Source organism: Tachyglossus aculeatus, chromosome 15, assembly GCF_015852505.1.
Source record: "Tachyglossus aculeatus isolate mTacAcu1 chromosome 15, mTacAcu1.pri, whole genome shotgun sequence".
NCBI lineage: Eukaryota > Metazoa > Chordata > Mammalia > Monotremata > Tachyglossidae > Tachyglossus > Tachyglossus aculeatus.
In genome coordinates, this window is record NC_052080.1 from 18,570,061 (window position 1) to 18,588,464 (window position 18,404).

The following is an 18,404-nucleotide window of genomic DNA, read 5'->3' on the forward strand; positions in this document are numbered from 1 at the left end:
TGGAATACATTTGGCTTGCTTGCAATAGGAGGGTTGATTCAGACGGTCAGTAAAACCTTTTGATCAGGGAAAATTACCTGTAATTTCTCTCCCTAGCTAATCTGTTTTTCGTTCCACCCTGATTATCCTTTATGAATGTGTATCAGGCCACAGTTAAACCTCACAAACCAATTGAGAGGAGAAGGTCTGAATTCTTTCTGTTCCTTTCCCCACATCCTAGAGAAACAATGACTGGTCTACAAATGATTAGATTTTTTTGGGAATGGGCGGTGCTTAATTCAGCAGAGGAGTTGATAAAGATCAAATCTTTCTAAATATCAATGATGTCATTTGTGAATAGTAATAATAAAATAATAATGATTATGGTACATGTTAAGCATTTACTATGTGCCAAACACTGTTCTAAGCACTGGGATGGACACAGAGTCATGAGGTTGGACACAGTCCCTGTCCCATATGAGACTCACAGTCTTCATCCCCATTTTACAGATGGGGTAACTGAGGCCCAGTGAAGGGACTTGCCCAAGGTCACACAGCAGATAGGTGGGGGAGCCGGGATTAGAAGCCAGGTCCTTCTGACACCCAGCCCTGTGCTGTATCCAGTAAGCCACGCTGCTTCTCTGTCCAGAGATCTGGCACTGAATGTGTTTGTTCTTCAAGCTCATTGTGGGCAGGGAATGTATCCGTTGTTACATTGCACTCTCCCAAGCGCTTAGTGGAGTGCTTTTCACACAGAAAGCGCTCTATAAATATAATTGAATGAATGATAGAGATCTCCAGAGAAAAGCAGAGCAGGGAGTGAGCCGAGGGGAGGATATCTGAAAGGACCATCTCCTTGCAATCGTCCCCCTCCCTGTGTTTCTTGGTGAGACTGCTATCTTTCACTTGGCTCCCCTCTGGGTGCCATCTTTTTTTTTCCCTGGGCTTCTTCATCATCATCATCATCATAGTGTTGGTATTTATTAAGTGCTTACTATATGTCAAGCCCTGTGCTATGTGCTGCGGTAAATGCAAGCTAATCAGGCCTCACATGGGGCTCACAGGGTAAGAGGGAGATCAGGCTCTAGATTCCCATTTTACAGATGAGTTACCTGAAGCCCAGAGAAGTTAAGTGACTTGACCAAGGTGACACAGCAGGGAGGAGGCAGAGCCATACTTGCTGTTTATCTGTTACGGGAATGACTTCTTTTAACGTCTAGAATGTAAACTCATTGTGGGAAGGGAACCTATCTACCAACTCAGTTTTATGGTACCCTCCCAAAGTACTTAGTACGGTGTTCTGCACACAGTAAGTGCTAAATAAATATAATTGATTGGTTGATGAACATCATCTTCAGAGCAGTTTGGCCTAGTGGATAGAGAGTGGGCCTGGGAGTAAGAAGGACCTTGGTTCTAATCCCAACTCTGCCACTTGTCTGTTGTGTGGCTTAGCTTGTATTTACCCCAGTGCTTAGTACAGTGCCTGGCACACTTAACAAGACTGTCAATTCATTGTGGACAGAGAATTTGTCTATTGTTATATTGTATTCTCCCAAGTGCTTAGTGTAGTGCTCTGCACACAGTAAGTGCTCAGTAAGTATGACTGACTAACAAATACAAGAGAGAGAGCAGGAGAGATAACAAAATGCAAGAATTACCAGCCACATTCCCTGTCCACGATGAGTTTACAGTCTATACAGAGCGGGTGGCTTCCGTTAATCAGGGAGATTTTGTAACAGTGTTGAGCTCAGACATATAGTATAAAGGGCAAAGAGTATTTCTTGGGAAATAATATCCAGGCAGATTTCTGGGAAAAGGTCTACCATCCCTTTTCAGAGACTGACTGTTGGCATCTCTTCGTGAGAAGTTGGAAAATGCCCCACTCGGCCAGGATGGCATTATATTGTACCCTGCAGCTTAGCTGTCAAATTCAATCATGATGAATTAAGTGGACTATTTGCAGCATTTATGGGGACGGGGTTGAAAATGATGGCCCGGCTCACTTGGTTTCATGCCATGTGGTATCTTTGTTCCCCCCCACTTAAAATTGTTTTTCCGAGATCCAGTCTAATTGCCCCTGTTTTTCCTTCCCAAAATATTCTCTCATTTCCCCCCGCTCCTCTCAGTGCAGTAATGTTCTCTTTGTGTTTTTTGAGTTCTGAACGGGTGAAAGATTTATCCTTGTGGTTTCTGTTTCTTTGGTCCCAGCTGTAATGGCTGCAGCATTTCAAGAAAATCCATTTTGGGTTTGGGGAAGGGGATGAGAGCTCACTCCCGTGATTGGTAACCTTTCCTCCTCTTTTTTTTTTTTTATGGTATTTGTTAAGCACTTACTATGTACCAGGCACTGTATTAAGTGTTGGGTAGATACATGCTAATCAGGTAGGATACAATCCATGTCCCACATTGGGCTCACACTCTTAATCCCCATTTTACAGGAGAGGAAACTGAGGTGCGGAGAAGCTATGTGACTTGCCCAAGGTCACACACAGCGGACACGGGACGGAGCTGGGATTAGAACCCAGGCCCCGGCTCTGTCCACTATGGCCATTGTTGAAGACAGTGCTCCTCTTTGTCGTTTATCCTGGCTTGTGAATGTTACCCCCTTTCATTTCACTTGGCAGTATCTGCTTAGGCATTCTGCTGTCGTTCATTCTTCTCTCATGGCCTGCTCAAGGGGAGCTGTGGTTCTCTGAGCAATTTAATTCATTTCAGTGCCTGTCTCCCCCTCCAGACTGTAAGCTCTTTGAGGAAAGATATCATGTCCACCAACTCTTGTTGGGCTCTCCCAAATACTCAGTATAGCCCTTTGCACACAGCAAGCTTCTCGAGGGCCTAGATCATGTGTACTAACTCAGCTGGGCTCTCCCAAGTGCTTTGCATGGCTCTCCTCCCACAGTAAACTCTCAATAAATGCGATTGATTGCAAGCAGTAGACTAAGTTTCTCAAGGGCAGGGAGTTGGAACAGGAGAACCGAGGCGTGGAGAAGTGAAGTGACTTGCCCAGGGTCACACGGCAGAGAAGCGGCAGAGCTAGGCTCACAGTGTAAGTAGGAGGGCGAACAGCTATTGAATCCTCATTTTGCAGATGAGGAAACTGAAAGAAAAGAAGTGAAGCAACTTGCCCAATGTCACACAACAGGTAAGAGGTGGAGCCAGGATTAGAACCCAGGTCCTCTGACTCCCAATCCCCGCTCTTTCCACAAGGCCACCCTGCTTCTCTGTGGCGATGTGATTCCTGCCCTCCCATCACAAGCACCATGCCCAGGGTTTTTTTTTTTTGTTCTTTGTTTTTATTGTATTTGTAAAGTGCCAGGCACTATACAAAGCTCTGGATGCTGTACTAAGCACTGAGTCTTTCCCCATCTCTCCATCCATTCTTCCAGCAAGCAGAAGAGGAACCATTTTCCCTACAGGAAAATGGCTTCCACCCAGGGAAAGTCCAGGGAGAGTTTGCTGCAGTAATGAGTTGAAATTAGGTAAGGGATAGCAGAGGTTCATCAGCAGACAAGCCTCCCTGATTAGGAGATAAATGAGATGTTTCTGATGGGATTGATGGGAAAGCTTTTCAAAGTACCATCCCCGGAGCCAGGCACAGGTCCAACCTTTGCAGAAAAGAAAGATGCTGACCCATGAAGGGGAAAGAGGAAGGAGGAAGATGGTGCTCTTATTCTCCCATGATCTTCTGATGCACATTGAAGGAGAAGTTATTGAGTGCCCTTCGGTGGCAGTGCTAAGCCCATGTAGGGAATTATCAAGGAGCAAGTTTTTGCTTGTATCCACCCCAGCACTTAGTACAGTGCCTGGCACACAGTAAGCACTAAACAAAAACCACTTTTATAATTATTATTGTTAAGTTGGGCCACTGCAGCAATTTTTTGTTTGCTTTTAAATGGTGTTTGCTAAGCGCTTACTATGCACCAAGCACTGTTGTAAGCACAGGGGTAGATACAAGATCATCAGGTTGTCCCACATGGGGCTCACAGTCTTAATCCCCATTTTACGGATGAGGGAACTGAGGCCCAGAGAAGTGAAGTGGCTTGCCCAAGGTCACAAGACAAAGTGGCAGAGCTGGGATTAGAACCCAAGTCCTCTCTGAGTCCTAGGCCCGTATGCTTTCTCTTTGCTCCCCGGTGTTCCTGCTTCTCCTCCTTCCTCCGCCTTGGGATAGATGAGAGGCAGCTTGGGTTCTAACCCCAGCCCTGCTGCTTCCCTGCTGTGTGACCTTAGCCAAGTCACTCCAATTTTCTGGGCCTCTGTTTCTTCAGCTATAGAATGGGGAGTCAATTCCTGTTCTCCCTTCTACTTAGACTGTGAGCCCTACGTGGGAACCTGATGAGCTTATATCTACCCCAGTGCCTTATTTCCCTCATGTGTAAAATGGGGATGAAGACTGTGAGCCCCATGTGGGACAGGGGCTGTGTCCGACCTGATTATCTTGTATCTCCCCCAGCACTTAGGACAGTGCTTGTCACATAGTAATAGCTGAAAAAATGCCATCATTATTACTGCTATAAGAGGCCTCAGCTTGGATACGTCACCTGGATTCCATCACTTAACATGAGCCTTTGCCAATTGAAGGTTATTTGGAGAAGAGAGGAAGGACCTAACAGAGCCTGAACTTCCTCTGGCTTTATGGAACAGTGGAGCCTGGATTTAATTAAGCAAATGGGCCTCTCCCTACTCTCCATTATAACCTTCGAAATGCCCTGGCTACCACCAAACTGATTTTTGTAGCTGGCAACATCTGACACCCGCCCCACCATTCCCAGAAGTTCTAAAGTGGAGAAAGCAAAGCATCAGGTAGGATGATGATGGATCTCGGTTCAGCTGGGTGGGGGTCCCTGATTTTTAGAATATTAGAAAGCGGTTTAATCAGTCAATATTTACTGAGTGCTTAGAGGTGCAGAGTACTGGGCTATATGCTTGGAAGAATACAATTAATTCATTCATTTATTCAGTCGTATTTATTGAGTGCTCACTGTGTGCAAAGCACTGTACTAAGTGCTTGGGAGAACATATTCTAATAATAAACACACAGAATTAGCAGATGCCTTCCCTGCCTAATAATGAATTTACAGTCTAGAGGGGCTTATGGAAAGAAGACCGGCTTGGAGTCAGAGGACCTGGGCCTCACCGCGTGCCCGCTGGGTGACCTTGGACGAGTCACTTCACTTCTCTGTGCCTCCTTGTCCTCATCTGGAAAATGGGGATTCAGTACTTCCCTCTAAGTCGAAGAGGCCTCAAGCCACCCCTGGATGAGATCTTCCCGGCCCGGAGCAGGGGCTGATGGGCATCCCATGGCCTGATAGGAGTCCTGGGAGTAGGGCATTAAGCTCGCTGTGGACAGGGAAAGTATCTACCAACTCTGTTACACTGTACTTTCCCAAGCACTTGGGATGGTGCCCTGCACACAGTAAGTGCTCAATAAATGTGATTGACAGCCTCTCTCCCTCGTCACTCGAAAGCTATCGTATAAATAGTCTCTTGTCTACTTGCTCAAAGCAAATCGTAATTTTTGCCAAGCAAATGGAAAAGAATGCCGTTGTCATTCGTTTAACTTCCAGGCAGCCTGTAAGGGAGAGGGCTGTGTGGTAAACACATTATGGGGACAAAGAAATTCTTTGTCCTTATAATGATTCTGTAAAGTATCCCCATTTGGTGTGGGAAATGTTGCCGTAGCAACGCAAATCAAACCTATTCTTGGCCCTCTTGCAACAAAGCAGAGCAAGCAAACCGAGTCATCTTGTCTTCGTTGCCATCTCTGTGCATAATGCGGTATAGTTTTAATGCATGTTATGTATTTATTTGGAAAGAAACACTCCGTAAACTGGGAAACGTGTGAAATGGTTTTGTCACTCAAACCGAAGGATCGTTCTCCTCAGCTCTGCTGTACTTTGTCTTGATTTTGGAAACCTTCGTTGGCAAAGGAAAGTGGCTCTGTCGTTTTGTAGCTGGAATAATATAACACCATTTATTTTCACTGGAGGCATTAATGCCCCCGAAATGGTCTCGACAGTTTGGTAACTACAATAAGCAGTTGTCGTACACATTGTTGTGTTGTTTGGGTACTTTGTTCCCTATCTTTGAGTCCTGATGGGGAATAAAAACAAAGAACAAAATGGGAGAATGGCTATTGACATAGATATGCCTTAAGTTGAGAGACATGAGAGACATGGAAGTGATTTATTATTTTATTGTCATATCGGCAGGATGAGGTGGCTCTTTTCTAAGAATTGGGTTTCCCTGAATGTGGTTGCACACTTCTGGGGGGTCAGTTGTTTGTTTTTTAACTCATGAGACTTCTCACCCTCCTGTCTCTCCCCATTCTAGTCCATACTTCACTCTGCTGCCCAAATCATTTATCAACAAAAACTTTCAGTCCGTTTCTCCCCACTCTTCAAGAACCTCCAGTGGCTACCCATTCACTTCTACATCAAACAGAAACTCCTTACCTTCGGCTTTAAAGCCCTCAATCAGCTCGCCCCCCTCCTCCCTCACTTCACTGATCTCCTGCTCCAGCCTAGCCCACACACTCTGCTCCTCTAATGCCATCTTACTGTGCCCCGATCTCGTCTGTCTCGCCACCGACCCCTTTCCCACGTCCTCCCACTATCCTGGAACTCCCTCCTCCTCCATATATTCCAGACCACCACTCTCTCCACCTTCAAAGCATTATTAAGGTCACACCTCCTCCAAGAGGCCTACCCTGATTAAGCCCTCTTTTCCCCCAGCTCGCTCTCCCTTCTGCGTCATCTGCATGCTTGGATCTGTGACCTTTGGACATTAAATATGCACCCTACTCCCAACCCCACAGCACTTATGTTCGTGTCTTTAAGTTATCTATTATACATTACATAGTCATATAAGTGTCTGTCTTCCCTTCTAGACGGTAAGCTTATTATGGGCAGTGTCTGCTCATTGTCTTGCATTGTGTTCTCCCAAGTGTCTAGAAGAGTGCTCTGCCCGTAGTAAGTACTCATATATCATTGATTGACTGACTGATTGATTGAAATACTTGGTGGGGGGAGTGTCTTTGTATGTCTACGTGTGCCTGTATGTGTGTGTGTCTTTGTGTAATTGTGAGCCTGTGTTGAAAGTCGGGAATACTCCTTCCCATATCTCTCAGCTGCTCTTCTGTCGTCATTAACAGAAGCATATATGGAGCACATATGAGAAGCAGCATGACCTAGTGGAGTGATTTGGATTCTGATCTGGGCTCCACCACTTGTCAGCTGTGTGACCTTGGCCAACTCAGTCAACTTCTCTGTGCCTTGGTTTGCTCAACTGTACTGTGGGGATTGAACACCCCATCCACTCTGATCCCATGTGGGAAAGGGAACTGTATTCTATCTGACCATCCTACATCTACTCATGGGCTTAACACGGTGCTTGGCGTATAGCACATGTTTAGCAAATGGGACAGTTTTTAATATTACTATTATTAGTAAAAGTAGATGACAGGGCCCTTCCCCTGATAAGCTTCCAGTCTGTTTGGCTTTTAAGTCACCGTGACTCCCTCTGCCTATGACTGGTGGATTAGAGAAGAAGTTGTCTGACTTCAGAGTCGTCCAACCATTCATTTAATTATATTTATTGAGTGCTTACTATGAATAAAACAGTGTATTAAGCACTTGTCAAGTACTAGGATCTCCAGAGTGAGATTGAGTGATGAAACATTCCCAAGATAGCCATTTTTCCCCTCTCCTGCGGAAAAACCATGAGTAAATCCAATGGCTCATTTCCAAGCTGAACGGACTCAGGATTTGGACTAAGAATTTTTTTTTTTTTAGGGTATTTGGTAAGTGCTTACTATGTGCTGGGCATGGTATTAAGTGCCAAGGTGGATACAAGCTATCCAGGTTGGACACAGTCCAGGGCCTCCATAGGGCTCCCAGTGTTAATCCCCATTTTACAGATGAGGTAATTGAGGCCCAGAGAATAATAATAATAATTGTGGTATTCGTTAAGTGCTTATTCTGTAACAGGCACTGTTCTAAGCACTGGGGTGGATACAAGTAGATCAGGTTGGACACAGTCCCTGTCCCACGTTGGGCTCACAGTCTCAAACCCCATTTTCCAGTTGAGGTAACTGAGGCCCGGAGAAGTGAAGCAACTTGCCCAAGGTCCCACAGCAGACAAGTCCCAGGTCCTTCTGACGCCTGGGCCCGGGCTCTATCTGTGAGGCCATGCTGCTTCTCTAATCCACAGCCCGTAGACGGTCTTTTCTTTGGGAGGCAAGGGGGAGATGTTGTCCAAATGGTACTAATATCCATCGTAAACCTTAATTGAGCCTCAACTGTGTGCTCAACTTGCACATTGTTTGTTCTGTGGCCAGATGATGTACAACCTCATAAACGAGGGCAACAGCTGCCCTTTTTCTGAGGAAAGCTGGCGGTTGTTTTGTTTGAAAGGGCTATTAAAATAGTTCAAATGTCCCTTCCCCAGCAACAGTGGTGTGTATCAACGATTCTGCCAAATTTCTCCTGGTGCTGGCAGCGGATCCTGACATAGCTAAAAACTGCTAAGGGAAGCAGTGTGGCCTAGTGGAAAGACACATCTGGGAGACAGAGGACCTGGCTTCTAATCCCGGCTCCACCACTGGTCTGCTGGGTGGCCTTGGGCAGAAATCTCTAGGCCTCAGTTTCCTCAGCTATAAAATGGGGGTTCAATACCTGTCATCCCTCCAAGTTTGACCGTGAGCCCCATGATGTAATAATAATAATAATGATGGCATTTATTAAGCACTTACTATGTGCAAAGCACTGTTCTAAGCTCTGGGGAAGATACAAGGTGATCAGGTTGTCCCACGGGGGGCTCACAGTCTTAATCCCCATTTTACAGATGAGGGAACTGAGGCCCAGAGAAGTGAAGTGACTTGCCCAAAGTCACACAGCTGACAATTGGCAAAGCTGGGATTTGAACCCATGACCTCTGACTCCAAAGCCCGGGCTCTTTTCCACTGAGCCACGCAGACCTGGGAATCAGAGGTCATAGTTCTAATCCAGGCTCCACCACCACTTGCCTGCTGTGTGACCTCAGGCAAGTCACTTCACTTCTCTGCTTCAGTTATCACATCTGGAAAATGGGGATTGAGACTGTGAGCCCCATGTGAGACAGGGACTGTGTCCAACCCGATTTGCTTGTATCCACCCTATCACTTAGTACAGTGCCTGGCGCATAGCAAGTACTTAACAAATACCACAATTATTATTATTATTATTATTATCTGGGACAGGGACTGTAACTGGCCTAATTAACTTGTATCTACCTCAGCACATAGAACAGTGCTTAACACATACTAAGTGCTTATGAAATACTAATATACATATATTTATGTAAAATAACACAGTCCCTAGCAAACCTCTTATCAAATGCTATTCATATATATGTAAAAGACACAGTCCCTATCCCACATGTATTTTGGTTTTCTTTCTGAAGTGAATTTGCTTACCATTAATAGGGATTTATTTTTTTCCAAATGGAGTGCTGCCCAAAATGAAGGAATACCGCAAGTCCCACTCACCTTTTAAATTAATCAACTAGTGATATTTATTGAGCACGTAGTGTATGCAGAGAACTGTACTGAGTGCTTGGAAGAGGGCAACACAAGAGAGTTAGTATACATGCTCCCCTGTCCTCAATAAATCTGTGGTATTTATCAAGTGCTTATTATATGAAGAGCAGTGTACTAAGCACTTGGGAGAATGCAATACACAGAGTTGGTAGACACAGTCTTTGATCACAGTGATAAAGATCCCTAGAGTCACAATTTCAACTCCCTCAATCAGATTCAAATTATTGATAGATTTTCTTTTTGGTAACTTATACTGCTACCCTGGGAAACAAGGAAGGGAGAGTGGAAGTGGATGATTGGAGGGCCTGACCTTTGATAGAGAAGTAGCATGGCCTAGTGGATAGAGCAAGGGACTGGGAGTTAGAAGGACCTGTCAGATTTCTAGTCCTGGCTTTTTCCCACCTGGGCCACTTTGCTTCCCTGTCAGTAGTTCCCTGTCAGTACTATGGCTCCCATGATTCCTCCCTGGATTTTGAGTTTTCTTTCTCGCCCTATCCTATTCCCTCATGATAGTTAGGTCCTAAAGTCAAACCGGAAAACCGGGATATGACGTTTCCCTTCCTCATAATCAATCGAGCAATTGGTTTGTATTTATTGAGCCCCCCTTTTCCTCTGCTCCTCCTCCCCTCCCCATTGCCCCTACTCCCTCCATTTGCTCTACCCCCTTCCCCGCCCCGCAACACTTGTGTATATTTGTACATATTTATTATTCTGTTTAGTAATGTTTCTATTTATTAATATGCATATATCTATAATTCTGTTTATTTTGTTGCTACTGATGATTATCTGCTTGTTTTGTTTTGTTGTCTGTCTCCCCCTTCTAGACTGTGAGCCCGTTGTTGGGTAGGGATTATCTCTTTTGCCGAATTGTACTTTCCAAGTGCCTAGTACAGTGCTCTGCATGCAGTAAGGGGTCAAATACGATTGAATGAATGAATGAACAAACTTACTATGTGCATAGCACTGTACTAAGTGCTCGGGAGAGTACAGTACAACACTCATGGGTGAGAGATGTGTTCATCGTTATATTGCACTCTCCCAAGTGCTTAGAACAGGGCTCTGCACACAGTAACCTCTCAATAAATACGATTGAATGAGTGAATGCCCACAGTGAGCTTAATCCCCAGGCAATTACTGACTTCTGCTGTATTTGTAGGGATTCTGAAGCGTGTGCTGTCAGGTTGATCTTAGGCTTCACTCTTCTTCTCTTCTCTTTAGATAAGAACGAGAACGGAGAAGCCTATCTGAGAAAGAAAGGCACGGCTCCCCGCATGCCCGAGTGGCCAGAAATCCCTCTGTCTCCACAAGGAAGCTCACCAAAGCGGGGAAGAGATAGCTGGAGGCGTATCGTGCTACTGATTTTAGCCATAACGATTCACAACATTCCAGGTAAAAGTCGGACGTTTTCTTCCCCCAATAGGTTGTAGTTGCTAATTAAGATAGTTGCCCAACGCTCAATGGTGTAGAGAAGCAGTGTGGCTTAATGGGTAGAGCACGGGCCCGGGCGTCAGAAGGACCTGGGATCTAATCCCAGTTCCTCCACTTTGCTGTCTGACTTGGGGCAAGTGACTTAACTGCTCTAGGCCTCAGTTACCTCATCTGGAAAATGGAGATTACATTATCCCCCTCCAGTTTAGACTGTGAGCCCCAGGGGGGACATGGACTGAGTCCAACCTGATTAACTTGTATCTACCCCAGTGCTTAATACAGTGCCTGGCACATAGTAAGTGCTTATCCAACCTGATTAGCTTGTATCTACCCCAGTGCTTAGTACAGGGCTTGGCCATATAGTAAGTGCTTAATAAATACCATTTTAAAAAAATGTGGGAGTGGAGGATATAGAGGGTGGTAGTAACTGTGGCAACAGATGGTTTCCAGGGCGGAGCTGGGCAAGGAGTCAGAGATGAAGGACTGAGGTGTGTCTGGGAGGAGCAGCATTGCCTAGTGGTTAGAACACAGGGCTGGGCATCAGAAGGTCCTGAGTTCTAATCCAGGCTCCGCCACTTGTCTGCTCTGTGACATTGGCCAAGTCCCTTCAGTTCTCTGGGCCTCAGTTGCCGCCTCTGTAAATGGAGATTAAGATGGGGAGCTCATGTGGGACAGGGACTGTGTCCAATCTGATTAATTTAGAACAGTGTTTGGCTCATAGTAAGTGCTTTATAAGTACCATAGTTAGTATTATTATTAAATGTATATTCCACTGTCACAGGGAGGTCAGCAAAGGGAAATGAGGGCTTAGGTAGGGAAGGGTTCTTCTCACCCTGTACTTTGAAGAGAAAGACTACTGTTAGCCTAGTGGCCCTGAATGATAGAAGGCAAGCCTAGCCTCCTTGAAATAGTAATAATCATTAAGATATTTGTTAAGCGCTTACTACGTGCTTAGCACTGGGTTGCATACAGTGCAATCAGATCAGACACAGTCTCTGACCCATATTTGGCTCACAGACCTAGGGAATTATGTAGGCAAAGGGCAGGGATATGGATTCCTTGAGAGACGCTATACTCAGTGGCATGAAGGGAAAAATTTGGTTTTTTGTTTTTATGGTATTTGTTAAGCGCTTACTATGTTCCAGGCACTGTACTGAGCGCTAGATTAGATGCAAGGTTGAACACAGTCTAAGTAGCCTGGAACGCCCTCCCTCCTCAAATCTATCAATCAATCAATGGTATTTACTGAGCGCTTTATCGTGTGCAGAGCATTGTACTAAGCGGTTGAGAGAGTACAATATAAAAAAGTTGGTAGACAGGTTCCCAGCCCACAACAAGCTTACAGTCTATAGGGAAAGACAGACATTAGTATAAATAACACAACAGACAATTCCTCTCCCCCTCTTAAAAGCCTTATTGAAGGCCCATCTCCTCCATGGGGCCTTTCCAGACTAAGCCCCTCCTTTTCACTTCTCCCACTCCCTTATGCATCTTCCTGACTTGGTTCCTTTGATTTCCCCCACCTAACCCCATCCCAGCCGCACATTACTTAGGTACATATCTGTACCTTATTTGTTTTGAAATGTCTCCCCCACCCTAGACTGTAAGATCACTGTGGGCAGGGAATGTGTCTGTTTATTGTTGTATTTACTCTCCCAAGCACTTAGTACAGTACTTTCCACACAGTAAGCACTCAATAAATGCGATTGAATGGAAGTCCTAAATGGGGCTCACAGTCTTAATCCCCATTTTACTGAAGAAGAAACTGAGGCAAAGAGAAGTGAAGTGACTTGCCTAAGGTCACACAGGAGACGAGTGGCGAAGCTGGGAGGCAGGATATGGGCGAGGAGTCAGCAGCGAGATAGGCAAGATCAAGGCACAGTGAGAAGGTTAACATTAGAGGAGCAACAATAACAGTAATAATAATAATAATAATAACAACATCACATATTTCCCCTCTGTGCCAGTCTTTCAAGTCAGGGAGGCTGGCTGCAAAGCTACCCACATCTGTTGAATGAGAGACTATTTTATGAAAGACACAACCATAATCCTCTGATAAAAGGATGGCCAACTAGTCACCGTACCACATTCTCATCTATCTCTCCTCCAACCCCTCGCCCACATCCTTCCTCCCACCCAGAACTCCATCCCCTTTCATCTCTGCCCTTGGATGGAAACTTTCCAAGAGTCCTTATTTAAAACTGGATGCCTTTGAGGTGGCTTTATTTAACTTTCTAAGGTCTACTAAAAATTTAACCGGGGTCTGACTTTCTCTGGGTGTTAAACAAGACCCTTCACTATGTCTAGGGAGATAACTGATATTTGAAGCAAATGTCCTTTGTGGCTTAGATTTCATGTGTCCTGGTGACATGTGGGAACAAAACTTGGGAAGGAGGGGTGGGGATGGGTGAATCTTGTGTTATAATGAATGTCACCCCTCCCCTCTGCCTCCTGTGGTAAATCACTACTTCTGATTTATCTTCTACCTGCCCCAGCACTTAGAACAGTTCCCGGCACATAGTAAGCACTTAACAAGTACCATTAAAAGAAATTGTTGAAAAATCCCCACTGAGAAAGCTAGGTAGTGACTTGTTATTGATGTCTTTGGCTGTTCTGATTACTGAGACCTGAGGAGAAAGAGAGAGCTCCCACACCTCCCCTCAGAACCGCAAGCCAGGTTGGTTTGAATTGTTAGAGTTTTCTGAGCTGTCGCCCCATCTGTAGATGAGTTTGAGGTCTTAATCAGATGTGATTTTGTTGGCATGGAGAAGAAATCCACACCTCTCTGGTTCGACAAGAATCGAAATATTCTCTTTTGTCCAGGGGCAATTCTCTGTTGATTTGTTTTAATTATGATGTCTGAGAAGCTGAATTTGCAGGGGAGGGAACCGTCTTCCCCAGAGGGCTGGTGATACTTAGAAGCAGTGTAGCCTAGTGGATAGAGCAGGGGCGTGGGGATCAGAAGGAACTGGGTTCTAATCCCTGCACAGCCGCTTGTCTGCTGTGCATCCTTGGGCAAGCCACTTTGCTTCTTGGTGCCTCATTTGTAAAATGGGGATTAACACTGTGAGCTCCATGTGGGACAGGGACTGTATTCAGCCTAACTTGTATCTACCCTGGCGCTTAGTACAGTGCCTGGCACATAGTAAGTGCTTAACAAAAACCATAAAAAAAGGGTGTGAAGTTCTACATCAGGGCAGCCAACTCAGTGCTACATTTGACCCTAGGGCTGTCATCACACCATCCTCTTTGGTTCACAAGCCTGTAACCTTGGTGTTATCATCTCTTTCATCCAACCCAAATATTCAGTCTGTCAACAAATCTTGTCAGTGTAACCTCAGCATCATTGGTAAAATCTGCCCTTTCCTCTCCATCCAGACTGCTGCCACGTTAATCCAAGCACTTATCCTGTCCCACCTTGATTACTGTACCAGTCTCCTCGCTGACCTCCCAAACTCATGTTTCTCTCCACTGCAGTCCATACATCGCTCTGCTGCCCTGATCATTTTTCTACAAAAAATGTTCAGGCTGTGTTTCCCCATTTCTCAAGAACCTCCAGTGACTGCCCATGCACCTCCCCATTAAACAGAAATTCCTCATCATCAGCTTTAAAGCCCTCAATCATCTTGCCCCCTTCTTGCTCTCCTACTACAACCCAGCTCACACACTTCCCTCCTCTAAAGCCAACCTCAATCTAGACTATCTCACCACCAACCTAGTCCACATCCTGCCTCTGGGCTGAAACATCTTCCTCCTTCATATCGGACAGACGAACGTTCTCACCCAGCCTTCAAAGCCTTATTGAAGACAAATCTCCTCCAAGAGGCCTTCCCTGAGTAAGCCCTCTTTTCCTCTTCTCCCACTCCCTTCTACATCACCCTTGCACTTTTCGTTTTCCGTGAATGGTGCTTGTAAAGTGCTTATGTTGCACCAGGCACTGTACTAAGTGCTAGGATAGATATAAGTTAATCTTGGTTGGCCACAGTCCATGTTCCACATGGGGTTCACATTTTGCAGAAGAGGGAACTGAGACACGGAGAAGTTAAGTGGTTTGCCTAAGATCACACAGCTGGCAGGTGGCAGAGCTGGGGTTAGAACACAGTTCCCCAAACACTTAGTACAGTGCTCTGTGTACAGTACGCGCTCAATAAATACGATAGAATGAAAAATATGAGTGAATGATTCCCGGGCCTGTGCTCTATCCCCCTAAACCGTGCTGCACTTGGATTTCCACCCCTCCCTCAGCCCTACGGCACTTATGTATACATAATTTATTTATTCCTGTTAATGTTTGTCTCCATCTCCAGGCAGTGAGCTTGTTGTGGGCAGGGAATGTCTGTTATATTGTTCTATTGTACTCTCCCAGTTGTACAGTACAGTCCTCTGCATACAGTAAGCACTTAATAAATGAAATTGATTAATTGTTTGTGTGAGTGCCTCTACTTAGGCAGGAGAAAGCCATCTTAAACCTTTGGCTTCTGGGGAGAGAACACCATTAAAGCACAGAGTAAGCTCTTGGGAAAAACTTGTGTTTGATAAGCAGCTGCCAATATCTGACCTGGGCCATCAGGAATCTCTCAGGGCTCGTCCTATCTGTAATTTATTTTAATGTCCGCCTCCCCCAGCTAGGTTGGTCGTGAGCTCCTTGAGGGCAGGGATCATGGCCATCAACTCCCTTGTGTTCTCCAGAGGGCTTAGTGCAGTGCTCTGCACACAGTAGGTCTTAAGCTTCTTGAGGGCAGGGATGATGTGTACTAACTCTATTGTACTCTTCCAAGCGAGAAGCAGCAGGGCCTAGTGGATAAAGCATGGACCTGGGGGTCTAAAGAACTTGGGCTCATCCCAGGTCCACCACTTGTCTGCTGCGTGACCTTGGGCAAGTCACTTTACCTTCTTTGTGCCTCAGTTCTGTCATCTATAAAATGGGGATTAAGACTGTGAGCCCCAAGACTCTCAGCTCATTGTGGGCAGGGAATGGGTCTGTTGTTACACTCTACTCTCCCAAATGCTTAGTACAGTGCTCTGCACACAGTAAGCGCTCAATGAATATGATTGATGTGAGACGTAGACTGTGTCCAACCTGCTTAGCTTGTATGTAGTATTTATTGCAGTGCCTGACACATAAGTGCTTAACAAAAGAAGTGCTTAGTAGAGAGCTCTACCTAGAGAGAGTGCTCAGTAATAAATGATTGATTGATCGACAGCTATCAGGGCTTTACCTGGGCCATCCATGGACACTCAGAAGCTGGACTTTCCATGGTCTGAGATGCTTCAGAGCCAACTAGAAGTTGCCAGGGGGACCACAGGAGGAGGCCTTGGTTGCTATTTCCTCTCTGCCGATGCCCAGGGCGCTGTGGTTAACCCTTTGAGACACCACTGAGCCCACACAGGAGCTGTAATTGACAGCCCCTCTTTGCCTGACCCAGCCCTGTGAGGGCAGGATGGTGGGGGTACACTCGTCCCCTCTTTTATGAGACAGTCTGGTTCCGGCTTTGTGTGGAGGGGCTGGATGGGAGTGATGGAGCAGAGCAGGAAAAGGGAGATCCGGTATTGCCGCATGTTGCTGGTCACTGCAATCCTTCGTCCTCATGTTCTGATAGAGGCAGGATCCCCTTCAGCTCTTTTGGAGGGAAGCCATTTAGTTTCCCCACCTGCCTCGTGAGGTATCATGACTCTCCATTTCCTCTCCGGCAGACGGGGTTTGAAGAAGCCTTTCCTTTCTTCCAGAGGTTCAGAAATATTGAAATGCTCCCCCTTCATTATCTGCGGGAAGTGGGAAGTCTGACATTATAATTAGCCCAGGCTCCTGCAGATGACATTTTGCTTCCAGTATCACATTGCAGAAGCTGAAGCTGATTTTAGCACCTGAGCTAGGAGATGCTTGAAGAGGAAAATCATGTCAGTAGACGTGAAAAGCAGGTGGGCCTAGTGGAGAGAACACAGGCCGGGGAATCGGAGGACTTGGGTTCTAATTCCGGCTCCTCCTCTTGTCTGCTTTGTGACGTTGGGCAAGTCTCCTCACTTTTCTGTACCTTTGTTACCTGATCTTAAAAATGGGGATTAAGACTGTGAGCCCCATGTGGGACAGGGGCTGTGCCCAAACTGATTAGCTTGTAGCTACCCCAGCACTTAGTACAGTACCTGGAGCATAGTAAGGGCTTAGCAAAAACCATTTAAAAAAAAAGAAGACACCTGGTTCATTTGGGCAGCTCTGGGGAGATGTAAGGGTGCCAGTTATGCAAGTCGAAAGGACAGATCATCACCCCGATTCTCTTTGAGGTGAAGAGAAACAGCATGGCCTAGTGGCTAGATTATGGGCCTGGAAGTCAGAATAATAATAATAATAATAGTAGTAGTAATAATAATAATAATGGTATTAAGTGCTTACTATGTACCAGGCACTGTACTAAGCACTGGGTTGAATACAAGGAAATTGGGTTGGACACAGTCCCTGTCCCACATGGGGCTCACACTCTCAATCCCCATTTTACAGATAATAATAATAATAATAATAATAATAATGGCATTTATTAAGCGCTTACTATGTGCAAAGCACTGTTCTAAGCGCTGGGGAGGTTACAAGGTGATCAGGTTGTCCCACGGGGGGCTCACAGTCTTAACCCCCATTTTACAGATGAGGTAACTGAGGCACAGAGAAGTTAAGTGACTTGCCCAAAGTCACACAGCTGACAATTGGCGGAGCCGGGATTTGAACCCATGAACTCTGATTCCAAAGCCCGTGCTCTTTCCACTGACCCACGCTGCTTCTCAAGCAGATGAGGGAACTGAGGCACAAGGACCTGGGTTCTAATCCTGGCTCCATCACTTGTCTTCTATGAGACTTGGGCAAGTCATTTCACTTCTCTATGCCTCAGTTACCTTACTGTAAAATGAGGTTGAATCAATCAATCAATCGTATTTATTGAGCGCTTACTATGCAGAGCACTGTACTAAGCGCTTGGGAAGTACAAGTTGGCAACATACAGAGACGGTCCCTACCCAACAGTGGGCTCACAGTCTAGAAGGGGGAGACAGAGAACAAAACCAAACATATTAACAAAATAAAATAAATAGAATAGATATGTACAAGTAAAATAAATAAATAAATAGAGTAATAAATATGTACAAACATATACATATGTACAGGTGCTGTGGGGAAGGGAAGGAAGTAAGATGGGGGGGATGGAGAATGCAGTGAGCCCCATGTGGGGCAGGGACTGTGTCTGACTCAATTAGCCTGTATCTACCCCAGTGCTTAGTACAGTGCCTGGCACATAGTAAGCGCTTAACATATGCCACAATTATAATAATAATGGCATTTATTAAGTGCTTACTATGTGCAAAGCACTGTTCTAAGCGCTGATTATGATTATTATTATTATTCAAGAAAGTCAGTTCATTCTCCCACCATTATGTAAAT

General features: G+C 45.5%; 1 protein-coding gene across 3 annotated transcripts in view; it reads left to right on the forward strand.

Annotated features, from left to right (window-relative positions):
- SLC39A11 (solute carrier family 39 member 11) overlaps positions 1 to 18,404 on the forward strand; it is a 296,134-nt gene that overhangs the window by 198,712 nt on the left and 79,018 nt on the right. For all 3 annotated transcript variants that reach the window (XM_038757085.1, XM_038757084.1, XM_038757083.1), the window contains one exon: positions 10,775 to 10,945. In XM_038757085.1, coding sequence (XP_038613013.1) covers positions 10,775 to 10,945 — 171 coding nt within the window. The remainder of the gene's footprint in view (positions 1 to 10,774; positions 10,946 to 18,404) is intronic.